The sequence below is a fragment of the Ambystoma mexicanum genome, chromosome 3q (genome assembly GCF_040938575.1).
Source record: "Ambystoma mexicanum isolate Mex_15411 chromosome 3q, UKY_AmexF1_1, whole genome shotgun sequence".
NCBI classification, from domain to species: domain Eukaryota; kingdom Metazoa; phylum Chordata; class Amphibia; order Caudata; family Ambystomatidae; genus Ambystoma; species Ambystoma mexicanum.
The window spans coordinates 531,801,319-531,815,196 of NC_090926.1; the positions used below are offsets into that span (position 1 = coordinate 531,801,319).

Below are 13,878 nucleotides of genomic sequence, written 5' to 3' on the forward strand. Positions count from 1 at the left end.
AAAGAATGGATACTGGGTACCTGATTTCCATTACCCATGTCATTCAATAGACATAATACCAAGGCCAAGTCCATCCATCTGACATCAATGCTTGTTTCCAACAGGAACAGTCATAATGGGGGGCGTCCCAACTTTTAAATGTTTCTATCAAAGGATTTCCATCAATTATTTGTTCTCTTCAGAGTCTTTTCCATTGGTTGTTTTGGAGGTTAAGGCCATAATCAAGAATTGGTTGGTGCTCATCCTATTATCCTAATTGGTTTTCTTTGTAGCACTAACCTATCATTTAACTGAAACAGAAAATAAATTAATCTACAAAGCTGGTATTTTAAGAAATCCCTTTAACATATAACCATTCCCCTATTTTTGAGCTGCACACCTTACATCTTTGCCATATGTTTCCAAGTCACTCTTGGTGCATGAAAGGCCCCATTACAAAATAATTATTGTCCACTGAGGTGAGTGGTTAATGAGGGGTGGACTGGGAACCAAAAGAGGCCCTGGAAATCATTTTTAAAGTGGCGACCAGTAACACATTTTCAGCAAGCCAAACGCGTTTCCTAATAGAAAATGTGGAAATTAAATAGCTTACCGCACAAAAGAGGCCCCAGAAGCAGAGGTCTACCATCAAATATCCAGAGTCCCATGTAGGCCAGTCCACCCTGCAATTAATATTCCCACAAGGTAGTAAAGTTTCAGAAGTGTGGCATTCTATAAAGTTGTTCCATTCCACCGGAAGCAGGTGGGAAAGGGCCAAATGGCTAATTTTACCAGCAGCTCAGCCATTCCTAGCTGGTGATCCCATGTACCTTATGGTGGAAATGTCCCCACCAGAAGAAGGAAGGCCACGTCCAGTGCCCTCACTGGGGAGGGCATATTTGTGCCCTCCTGCTCGATGGGGAGAGGATTCTCTCTGGCCCCTCCAGCTAGTCTCCAAAACACCCAGGCGTTCCCCCCATACAAAATCCACAAATGATTAATGTAGATGTGAGCCTATCTAAAATGTGGATTTTCTCTGTAATACTGAGGTCCCATTCAGAGCCTGAGGTCCTGGCAGTGGGGTAAATCACCGTGGAGCAGGCACTCATAAAAATGCAGTGGTTATCTCTGTGCTCCCTCTGGTGGTTCTGGGTAGAGGATCCCACTGTTGAGATTTGTATCACCTGTGGGAACCTCCACTGGGTACCGCTGTGCTTCTGGACTTTGTACACAAACAGGTAATAGCCTCATTACCATCCACCAGTACACTACCGCGCGTTTCTGTAATGAGGGCTAAAACGTTTTAGGAACGTAGCATGTGGTTTGTACATATAAGGGATTTCAGATATTTTCATAACAGTGCGGAGGAGCCCTCAGAACCTGTATGCTCTATGCACGTTCCTGAACAGAGTGTTTGTTTGGTGATGAGACATAGCAGAGTGCTGAATGTGCATGTGTGGACTAGTATTTGTGGACTAGTAATTCAAGTTCCAGTGACAATGTGATGACCCTCTGGTCAGAGGGACAGCCTCCAAATTCCCTTCATCCAATGCTGTCTCTCTCTGTCTCTCTATCTCTCTCTCTCTCTCTTTCTCTCTCTCTCTCTCTCTCCCGCTGTCTCTATTTCTCTCTCTCTCTCTCTCTCTCTCTCTCTCTCTCTCTCTCTCTCTCTGTCTCTCTCTCTCTCTCTCTCTCTCACAGCTCAAAACAGAAATCCTCACTAACTCAGGTGTCTGCATCCCCTAGATAGTGATAGGGATTGTTGACCTCTACTGTCAATTATCTGTCTTAATCTAGTGATGTTTTCCCTGTGTTTCCTGTACTAATGGGAAAGTAGGATTCTGTCTTACAGTTGTTGAGTAAGATTCACCTAATTCCACACACATCCATGGATACCTCTCCTTTCTACTCTACCTCCTCCTCCCCCTGTCTCCTCACTTCCAACTTGTTGCCCCTCCATTGTATCACTCATCCTATCTCCTGTGTCCACGCTCTGATGTTAAAACCTTCCTCACCCCCTTACTCTTCCACTGCAACTACTATTCCTCCTGCCTCACCCTACATCTACTCCACTCCGGCTACTACTGTTCTGCCTATGTCTACTTCCCCTCTTCCTCTCACCACTATTACTACTCCCACTCTACTAGCACTCCTCCACGCCCTACTAACACTTGTTCTACTGCTACTATACAGTCACCCTCCTTTATCCCATTACCAGTCTTCTCACATGCACACCTTATGCGGTCCTTTCTAGCACACATCTCACACACACACTCCCATTACAGAACCAACAACACTCCTAAATCAATGGCTCACCTGCTCCAAAACGATTCTCCTTAATTTGCTGCTGCCTCCTCCCTCCTGCTGGTCTCTTGGTCACCGCAAACCTCCTCCCCATACCAGATTCCCCCACACTTCCTGTTCCCTACTCATAGATCCCTCCCCTGCAGAAGGTTGGTCAAATGTCCCTACCAAATCTGCTTGCTCCCTTCCCTTGCTCAGGTGGTTATGTGTGAGAAAAGGCATAAAAGTAGGTCTGGGCCCCGCCTATGTTCTCCACGAGGGCTTGCACCTAGGAGATCTGGAGGTGCAGCACGATGGAATTCAAAGTTTGGTTTCAGTTTCAGATTCTCTGAGACCCTGTGGGTAAGTCCGAGGACCTTTTCCCCTTTCATGTCCATGCCGATCTAGTGCATTGGAATTACCAGCAAGCTCAGGCGGTCTTGTGTGTTTCCCAACCACTCAGTGCCGCACCGCAGCTGCACTATGTCTCTATGCAGCAGGTGATGGCATCTCCCGTTCTCTCTCTCTCTCGCTGCTCCTCAACAGGAATTGTTTCTCTGAAGCTTCAGTGTTGCAGATGACACATTTGATCTTCCTAGTTTTTCTCTTTGTCTCTCGATTCTCGGTTGCTGCTCTTCTCTTTCTGTTGCTTCTGCCTCTGAAATGGAGAGAGAAGACTGGCAAGCATATGCATTCAGAGGCAAGACTGGAGACATGGTTCTGCATAGAAGTAAGTGGTCACAATGGGGTGCGGGTTAGGAATTCTGTCCCCTTCCACTGTCCTCATCCAGAGTAGGAGTGTCTCTGGAAACAACCCTGATAGCCCCACCCCCCTGGTCGAGAGGGGTTCTGACCTCTTTTGAGAAGGGCCAATTATTGACCTGGTCACACAAAATAAATATTGCTCCCATTGCACTGAGTGGGGTATGATAATAAGAAAAGACTTCCTCGTCTTCTTCCACATGCTAAATAAAAAATTCTCCCTGCTAGGGAATTTAGTTTAATGTAATCAGTCAATGCTGGCGCACATATTTTTGAACTGATAAATATTAATTGTATTGTTTCCTAGAATCCAAAAAAACAGGTAGACCACGTGTTACAGATGTGCTCAACCAGCACCCAAGTCTATGCCAGGTCTCCAAAACAGCTTCCGAGGTCCACTGTGATGTGAATCCAAAGCTTCTTATAAAAATAACTTCCCTGTATTGTTGATTTTTTTTCTTTGATTTCCCACTGGCCAACCAACTGCATTGATACTACAATGCTTTTCTGGTATCTTGTGTGCTGTCACATATCCCTGTCTCCAAAAACTGCTTGACAGTCTGTGTGCTTGTGGGCCATCAACTAACACAGGAACTCAAAAATATAATCTTGGCCTAAGCAAGGAATCGTGTTGTGCACTGTAAGCCTTGTAGCACTTTAAATACATGAGTAGATCATCAGCAAAGAAGTGTTCTTTTCAGCGGTGTTGAAGTGAACACAATGTCCACCAACACTATTTTATTGTAAAGTCTTGCTTTCAGATTCGAGTGCTGTCGGCATACTGCCAGAAGAACGACATGAATAAAACAATTGCAACAGCATTGTTCATGCATCTGCAATCTGAAATATCATAATAAAGAGTATTGTTCAGGAACAGCATTGGCAGGCCAGACTTTGCACTTGTTGCATGGTGTGTCCCGCTGGATGTCCGCGAGTAATAATGTGTATGCACTGTTTCTTTTCCAGTCTCTGTAGGCTATGAGTATGAAACCTGTCCTAGTCTGATTTTATGGGAGAAGAGGATTACAGTGCTGCAAGGATTTGAGCTTGATCCCTCAAACCTGGGGGGCTGGTCTTTGGACAAGCACCATGTTCTGAACGTTGGAAGTGGTAAGCCTCATCCTTTGAAGCCAACGTTGGGGGGATTGAAGGATCAAGACCGTTTCAGTGCATGTTTGATAAATGTATTTAAGAGGCGTTCAGCATTGTTCAAGAGTGAAACTGGCTTGATGATTTGTGAATATTATTTTTAAATATAGTAGTCGTAAGCTGCAAAGGGAATTCACCTGCAACCCGATGATACCACGATTTATGGTTTTCTATAACCCCTCAAATGACTACAGCTCTGATTCTGGCCCTGTCTAATTCTGCCTGGATCATATTTGCTTCTAGCTAAATATGGAGGATGCCTCTAGTGCTCTGCCCCTAAATTGAAACGCGAATGCAATGTGAGGCGACAGGTACAGGCTGACATTACATGCCTTTTTCTCAAGAGAAAAACATTGCCGCCGTTGTCAAAACAGCCTAGAGCGTTAAGCCGGTGCCTACAGATTAACCTTCAAATAAAATACACCTAACATATCATGCTTGTTTTAGTATCATGAATAAGCAGATAGATATAATTAACACAGAAGACACACGTTGTCAGTATGTGTGAATTGTCTATTTTTAACTGCACTCAGTTGACAACTATTTCAAAATATAGTTATGTGGCTAAATATACTATTCCTTTATCTCCACCCAAATGCTTTAGATAATTGGTCTGGATTTTTGATGTGCCACACCCGCTACAAACCCCACTGCAAGTATGTGGAAAGCCCACCCTTCCCAGTGCCCTTTACATTAACAACAGCCCGCTCCAAACCACGTATTTAGATAGGTCAAGTCTCCTGCAAGTCAAATGAAGTTGGTGTGAGGTGCATTTTGTTCAATTATTTTGCCCTTGATGTTTCCGACCTAGTTGAATGTAATTTAAAGGATGACAACCACAACATGTAGCCTGCTTTGGTTTTCAAGAGTAATGTGTGGATTTCTAAGGCCTCATTATCACCGTCAAGAGCTTCCTGCCAATTGTCCGCCATTTCCCTTGCAACAATGAAATGTGTGACCCTCCTACCCCAGTGTCGGGAAGGTGGAATTGGCCTGTCTCCTCGAATGACCTGTACCTGGAAGCCCAGAGAAACACATCTTGCAAGCTGTGTCGACTCAGGCCAATGGTAGAGATACTTTTCAGGGGTGTTGCTACTTCTGGAAAAGATCATGGGCTAAGCTAATGTCAGGGCTGGCGGGATTCGGGGCTAGCTATATCCTTTTGGTTGTAGTCCCTGAGCTTCTATCTGGGGCTACAACCAAAAGACCAGGGGCTATAGCCCCCTCAGCCCCCCTGTCCTAGCAACGCCTCTGCTTTGAATATTTGCTAACACATGATGAGAAATCTCTGGGCCGTTGCCTCAAGCGGACGTGCCAGAATCACAAAAAGATCTTTAATACCATATTGCCAGCCCTTCACATTTCTGTGGACACTGGCACCACGGCCTGCAGTATGGCTTCTTGATTATTAAGTAAATAAAGGTAAAACATGGTCGTTTTTTTTTTGTTTAATGCTAAAATATTCCGACATAAAATAATTCCCAAGGCAATGTACTCTGCATATTTTTAGATGTGCTTAACATATTAGCCACTACCAAATCTTTCTTTTTCTCTTTCCGTGTGGACGGTTGCATGCCTTTTTTTAAGTTAGGTTAACAGATGGGCAGATGTATTCAACATCAGCAAAGCTCTGCCCGGGACTCTGCACCAGATGCCAGTTTCTATGCAGGAACACGCTGGACTGTGGTACAGAGGGCTACCCATCAAGCATATAAGACTCACAACCATACCCATTTTGTTTTAGGTTAAATGACAGTCTCGATAGAATTGTGACAGAAACTTTAGAAGAATCACAAACATTTTAAATTAAAAAATAAAGTGCATGGGTATGCAGGGTTTTTAGGCAGTCCGGAAATCTATTTGTCGTCTCTTTCAGCTGTCACATGGTTTCTCAACCACAAGGTCCTGTAGGAGATTTGTAGTTCAACTGCTTTGTTTATCAACTCCGAGTATAGACAGTTTGAGTACCTCAATATCTCTTGTGACGTTGGATGGTGTGTCCCATGATGCAACATTTCTATCAGAATTCACTTTCTACACACCTCCTGGGACCTTGGACGTCAAGGCCCCCTATGTAGTTATTTATTTATTTATTTTGTTTTACACATAAGCAAAATACAGCCAATTAAAATTCACTTGATTTAACTTTCCATATATAGTAAACATAAAACTATACTAAATTGAAGAGTAATAGTAAACAATAATAAGCAATTAAACAATAAAATAGTGATAAAACAATAAAACCATAGAACAGTGAAATGCCAGTAGGACATTGAGTTGAAGGGTAAAGTAAATTGCGATAAGAAAACAAGAAAATAAGAGGAGGAGAAAGCGAGTGAAAATTAGTACGCACTTATCATAATTGCATCTCCTTTCTTAACCATTTTCACGTTGACATTTCATAGTAGTTATTCAACCTTATAACTATCCTTTCATTTCATACATAATCCTTCACTCATTTGCTTTGTTTATAGTTCATTCGACCAAGTGATAATTCCATATTCGTGATTGTATCTGTATCATTCCAGACTCTAAAAAGGGCCACTTATATCTTAGGGATGAGAGTATTAACACACTGATGCCAATATTCTATTTCCAGAATACGGCTCATGCTATGCACATGGTCACCATAGTTTCTTATATAGCTAGTAGTCATAATAGGGCAGTCCATAAGTATATGTCTCGCAGTTTCAGGCTCAGCTTGATTTTTATATAACCTGCAATATCTATCCACCTTCGATATTTATCCCTCCGGTCCCAAGGCCATCAGTGTAGGTAGATGGTTAATACGTAATAATAATATGAATCGCATAAGATACTCCGATGGACATAGGTTCAGGTATTTTTGTGCTTTTTTATAGGTAACCAGGACACTTGACACAAACTCATAGCTTTTTAAGTTTGCTAAATGTGAGAAATTCTTCTGCCAGTCCCATAGTTTCAATCGTTTATGCATATGCTATTTTATGTGCTCATAATCCTCACCCCAACATGGCGACCAGCTCATTGACCCAAACAGTCTGTCCATTTCTGTTGCTAGCCTAGATTGTGTCCCATCGCCCATGACCTCCTTTAGGGATTTTAATAATGCGGTTGCAGGGCAGTTCCGAATTTTTATATATAATTCTGCCCTTTTCCCCAGAACAGTCGCTTTTAAGGAGGAGATTCCCAGTTCCAACCTAAGGATATATATTGTTTGCTTGGTCTCGCTTGGGACCGTGAACCCAAATTCCCACCATGCAATGTTTCTCTTTAGTTTTTCAATGGCTTGATTGTTTCTGGTGTATCCATAAACTGTCTATGCACTTTAAACATCTAGTTCCAGCATGCATCATCCTTGCTGCCCGATATTTTAACAATAAAAGGCAGGTTTCACCTGGAGCCTGTCTCCCACTTCTGTCTGAGACCGTTTTTACTGCGACCGACCCACACACACACACTGTGGCAACTTTTTTTTATTTTTTAATGAAAGCACTATTCGCACCTTAGACTCAGAACCAGAGTGCTAATAGCAATAAAAGCTGAGATGGCAGGGCGGGATTGGCCGCTAGCGGCAAAGGGGCCTGGAGTACCTTGGGCCCCTTGTCGTTATTTGCCAATCCAGCTGCCAAGACGGGCATTATTGCTTAAATAAAGCTGTCACAATGTTTCCTCCTTCCCTTCAGGTTTAAGTGGGGGTGCTTCAATGCATCCAATTCTTCTCCCAAGGCAAGGTCATTAGGTGTGCCATCACCAGTGAGGGTAGCTTGTGTCAGCACACCTTTTTGACTGAAATAAGAGTACGTTTGTACAATAAGTGTACCAGTAGGGGCTTTTTCTCAGACAGAGGGAAACACCTTTTACATTGTGTGCAGAGGTATGTTGCGTGGGGTCAGTTTAAACAGTATTTTAGTGGCTGAAAGGGAACGTCAGACCACAAGAAATGTGGCTGGCATATGCTGTACCCAGTTCACATAATCGTAAAATCTTGAACCACAGACAAGAAAAACATGCCTGTAACAAGATGACCAGGGTGGTGGGATACACCTTTTCACACTAACTTGTGAAAGCAAAATGCTTGTGCTTGAAGGAATAGAAATGTGTAATCCGAACCACAAACACAATGGTAATTTACACTAGGGGGACGTTGTCCATATTCCAGCCTGGCTTAAGTCAAGTTTGAAACATGGGTGAACCTGCTCGACAGAGCTATTTTCAACGCTGTAACACTTTTCCCCTGAAAGAGGTTCACATTTCTCAAGGTGTGCCACCACTTTAAAGGTGACTTATCTCATGTATGTGTCTGTAGTGTTGTTGGCATTCCAGAGACATGTCCCTAGAGACGTGATTATGTGGGAACCCCAGCAATCTGTGGCACACACAGATTGTGAGAGCCTGTGATTCTTTGTGTATCACGATGAAGCTGCAAAATGTGGGTGGTCGCAGCGGCTAGAAAACTGTGTAAATTGGGCCGTGTGTGTTGTATGTTATGATCACTGATCAGCGCTTAAAATAAATCATAGTCCTTCAATTGCAATACGCTGTTAGGGGGTCTGACTTATTTATATATTTTGATTTAGTCAGGAGTTTTGCATCACACAACTATGTAGAAACAGGCACTTCTTAAGTGTGCCAAAGAGGAACACATGCAAAGGAGTAAGGGCGAGGCGGTGAGATGAGGTAAAGAACTTTCTAATCATGTGGCCCTGAGCGCTAATTGTCCAGAACGTCCAGCCCTAAAGTAGCACACTAGCAGGTCCACCAATGTAGCGAGTATGTGAGCGAGTTCCAGTAGTTCATTGTCTCAGTTTGCACCAGTGGGTGAAGTATGACTAAGACAGTCACACCTGTAATTAGTTATCTGTTAGTAGCGTGCCCCTCTCAAGTAACTGTTGCATTGGGTCGTATATCTATAATCCGTGGTAATGGTGATAGCCAGGGGTCTGAAAAAGATGGTTAAACAAACGTCAGTACTAACTGGCACAACCAGTTTAACTGTGGCTAAAAAAAAGGTTCAAGTGCAACAGGTCCCAACTTCTGAGGGCACATCTAAGGAGGAGCGTTGCTTATTGTTTGGGGGTAAAAGCTTTAGTAAAGAGGAACTTGGTCTGCTATGTTTGCTTGTGTTCACAAAATGGTGGGCAAATTGTTCACCTTCTTTAGTCCCGTCATGCCTATACCGCTGCCACTGCGTGGCATTGCTCGAAACATGGAAACCTTGCAAAGCCAATGTTGATGGATTGGTGGTCTCATGTTTGGTTGTGCCAGTTAAGTTTGGAAGAGATGGAATTGAGGCCCTTGTTTCAGATAGCCTGATGAACCCGTCAGAGTGTCTTGCGTGTGACACTAACCTCGATGGTTAGCCAGTGGAGACGTCTCAGACCTGCACTGCCGATGTCGCTTTAGTTCAAGCCAAAGACCAAATAAGCTGCCCTGTTCAGAACAAGCTGCAGGTTTATATGGGAAGTCTCATATACATGTTGTTACAATACCCCAATTTGCATAGGAAGAAAGCCTGGACTGCTTCACCATTGTAATGTAATTATTATTAAAGGTTTATTCGTTTTGGTTAAAACATTAACCTTTTCAAAGACAATCATAAAAAAGAAAACAAACAGGATCAGACAAAATACATGTTCCTCTAACAATACAGTGTTATCAAAATATTACTGGAAACATCTCAAAGTTAATCACAAGTTATTAGAAAATTTTTAAATGTTTTAAGAAAATTCTAAAAATAGAACCAATCAAATGAATGTATGTTCTCACAGACGTGGATTTAAGTTCTCAAAGATTCAAGGCATTTAAAAAAGAAACTGTTGCTAAATTCAAAGATATATGTTTAACAATAAAAATTATTCACATTTCGTCAGATGTTAATAGATTAAAAGCTCTAAAAAACCTATAAAAACAATCTTTGCTTAACTTTGTCAGAGCCGGACATTCTGTGAACAAATGCTTCACAGTTATACTTTCCGAGAGGCTATTGCAAAAGCGACATGTGCTGGATTCAGTTCAATCTTTTGACCTCATCGCCAAAAACCGATTTTGTTGGCCAACTGGGAATTTAATTAGATACTTTGGACTATATTTCTTTTTTTTATTAGGAACCAGCCAATTTTCATTAAATGAAATCTTTGGCAATCAGTCCATAGATTAATCCATTTAGTTTCATAGAGCCTTCATTTTTCTCCCTCGAGATTCTCTTTAACTAGTTTCTCATCTATTTCATATTTTTTTAAGAGTGAAACACAATGGGACTTCCAGATATTAAAATAGTTAAATCCATAGCCATCCGACATAGCAGAAGCTATTACTGGTATCAGGGTACCTTTGTGCTCTTCCTGAATCAAGCATTTCCTTTACAAGGACATTGTCTGCCAATCAACTATTGTTTGTAACAAGGTCAATCCAAGTTCATAACGAATAATCAACCCTGGGACACTTTAGGTTAACCCAAGACGGTCTTCCAAATTTGGCTTCCAAATAGTCCCATTTAGGTTGGTCTGTGATTTTTTTGGATTGGGCACCATACGTAACCACTGGGATGACCTTCTGTGTATAGAATATCAAAAGTGATTTACAGGAAAATTTACAATGGATTTTCACCAGTACCTTGGCTTGAGCTATTAATGTAATGTAATGAAAAATCCAATGGAATGCTGGTTTTTGGCTAATTTAATGATTGTATTGAGCTGGAATTTGAAGGACATTTCTGAGTCAAATATTTAGCCTGTACTGTTGTAGTTGGTGTTTTAGAGGTTCCGAGGGATGCTGACTATAAGAAGAGGGGACTGATTATTATCTGGCAAGGGGAGGGGGCACATAAGAGTATTTTTGTTTTGCTCCCATAAAGAAGTAGGAAGCTCTTTGCCATCCAAGGCTGTATTTGTACCAGAGATCCTGGGTTGTCCCCAGCCAACCCTAGTATGTGTATGACTTGAACATGTCACTATTTGAGAGACATTGGTGTATAGTTGGAGTGGTTACTCAAAGGGCTCCTTAATGAGGTGCGGAATTCACATGTATATATTGATTGAGTACCGACTCTTGGGATTTTAATATGTCACTCAACTTTCTAAGAAAATCACTTTTATTTTTAAAATCAACCACATTTTAAACAGAGCACCAACAAATTCAGCTGTCTAGCTGAGGAGACATTGAATCACACATGGTATATTAAAAGTTAAACCAGCGTGAAAATGTATATTGTCTGACAAACTTTGGTTTAAAAAGGCATAGGAATTGTTGTAATTAAAATCAAACCAAACAAGAAATAACCCACTAAGTCATAATTGAAAGGTTATATCCTGGCTCCTTTGGGGTTGGTTCCATGTCTGAATATCCTTACATGTGTCTGAGTGTTCTCCCACAGGCACCTGTGTCCTGTCGAAGGCTAGACTATAGGAAGTGAAGACATTTTCAAAGTAGTGGTTTCAGCAATGGCTATACAGGAGGTATCACAAGCTCCGTCTCCCACTTACCTATACAGATGCCTTACACTGCTGTTTAGGCTCTGTGCCCAATAGTATCTGATGACATCTCTTATTTTCTGGTATTGTACATATCTCTCTTGTCCTCATTCACTCTGGGTGGCTACACCCCAAAGATGTGACTTAAAAAGCAATTTACAATATGCCTTTCTGCTACTTTTCCAATGTCCCGTGAGCTTTGAAACCAGCAATTGAAGCGATTCATGTCATACTTGGAGCCCACCAAATATTTTGTGATAACATAAAATGTGTTTGTTTTGCAACCACGGGTGGTGGTAAGGCTAATTAGTATGGCAATACCAAGTAAAGGTGGGGGTTTGGTGAAGATTTTGTCGCAGTTTACCTAGCCTAAGGGGAGGTGAGTGGATGTGTTTTCTTTGCTGGCTTCAGCAAGAATAATGTGCCCTGAAGACATGTGCCACGATAGATAGCAGGAGGCGTCACACTTCATGCATGTCTTGAGTGATGACGACAGTCTGAGACTGTTATACCCACAGTACGTGGTGTGCCAGTTGAGCCGTGACAATTTGCCATATCTCTACCTTGCACTGAATATGCCTGCTCCCGGGCTATGAGTTCCCATAAGACGATAGGATTCCATTTGCACGGCCACCATCATGGCATCATCCATTTGAGATGTGTCAGAATTGTGTCCCCGGTGTTTTGGTGGGAATCAAAGCATAAGGTGTGTGACATAATGTGTCACCTTTTATTGAATCCTTAGACTTACACTGTGGAGTGCAGTAAATCACTGACCCCAGTCTGATAGATTTTGAAAGGCTTTTTTATGCAGTTTTGTGCAACCCCACTTTCTTTCTCACAGCGCATTGCTCCAGCAAGTACAGCAGCACTGACCTAACTGATATGTGTTTGTGTTCTCAGGCATACTTCATAAAGGCAGTGGAGAAAACCAGTTCTTGACGCAGCAGCCGGCGGTGATCGTCAGCATCATGGGAAATGGGCGCCGAAGGAGCATTTCGTGCCCCAGCTGCAATGGTCTTGCCGAAGGGAACAAACTGCTGGCCCCGATCGCCCTCGCAGCAGGCACCGATGGAAGCATCTTTGTGGGTGATGTGAACTTTATAAGGCGCATTTATTCTTCAAGGAATGTCACCAGCATTTTGGAGCTCAGGTATGGGATTACTTTTAATGCACGGATGATATGTGTGGAGTGTTGTTTTTACGTGTAGCCAGCAAAGAGAAAAGACAATGTTCACCACTGGGTTAATGGCATTTGCCCATGCTCTCGATGACTGCAAACACACAGTTACACTCATTTTAACCAAAAGCACTGACATTCAGCTATCTACTGCTATAATATCCACTTGTGGTTATCGTGTGTTGCATACATAGAAATGTTGGTCTTAATTCCCATTAGTACTCGGCTACGGGGGCGTGGCGGCCTCCCACTTCCCAGCCCGTTAGGAGGCTCAGAACAGGGACTTTGCTCAGAACAGGGTCTTTATCACACTGGGAAAGTCCCCACTCTGAGCCTCCTCAGAGAGGGAGGCCGCCATCGTCCCATACTGGGAATGAAGGTAAGTGCGCTCCTGCTTCCCCTGCCCTCCCCCACCCCCCGCCGTCCCCCTTTTCCACATATCCTCTCCCCTTCCTAGACTTTCCCCACTTAGCTGCGCTGCTCTGTCCCTCGCTGGTGCCGGTAACAGTATTGTTCCTGGCGCATCGTGGCAACGCGAATAGTGACCATGGAAAGGGAAAAGGGACTACCTGCAGTCCCTTCTCGCCAATCCATGGCGGCCATGTTTTTTGCATTTTGTTTCTCGAGTTTAGAAACAGTCTAGGCGCTGTTTCTCAACTCTAGAAAAATAAACGATTAGTACCCCGGTACAATGTGCCAGGGTACTAATAGCAATAGAACCCTCGGAGAGGGGCATTACCGGTCTGGTAATGCCCCAGGAATTACGTTAAAACCCTGACTTCGCTCAGGTTTGTAACTGACACCACAGGACATTACCAGACTGGTAATGGCCGCCCTCCTTGGGTTATATTGCTTAATTTGTAGACTCACATGGTGTATGTTAAGCCTACAGGCATTATGGAATGTTTTGCTCTGCTTGATTTTCCGTGTCTACCTAATCTAACAATCTGCCCTTTGTTTTCTACCCTTGGCTTCCAAAAAAAGAAACAAAGAGTTTAAACACAGGTAAGGTAGCAGGTTTCATTAATTTCAAAGTCTAATTATAAAAAATGGCTTGTGTACATGAGGATTCTG

At 42.7% G+C, this 13,878-nt stretch overlaps 1 protein-coding gene across 7 annotated transcripts in view; it reads left to right on the forward strand.

Annotated features, from left to right (window-relative positions):
- The window catches only part of TENM2 (teneurin transmembrane protein 2), a 3,863,575-nt gene that overhangs the window by 3,725,977 nt on the left and 123,720 nt on the right, over nucleotides 1–13,878 (forward strand). For all 7 annotated transcript variants that reach the window (XM_069654289.1, XM_069654288.1, XM_069654292.1 and 4 more), the window contains 3 exons: nucleotides 3,991–4,134; nucleotides 12,528–12,777; nucleotides 13,789–13,809. In XM_069654289.1, the coding sequence (XP_069510390.1) occupies nucleotides 3,991–4,134; nucleotides 12,528–12,777; nucleotides 13,789–13,809 (415 nt within the window). The remainder of the gene's footprint in view (nucleotides 1–3,990; nucleotides 4,135–12,527; nucleotides 12,778–13,788; nucleotides 13,810–13,878) is intronic.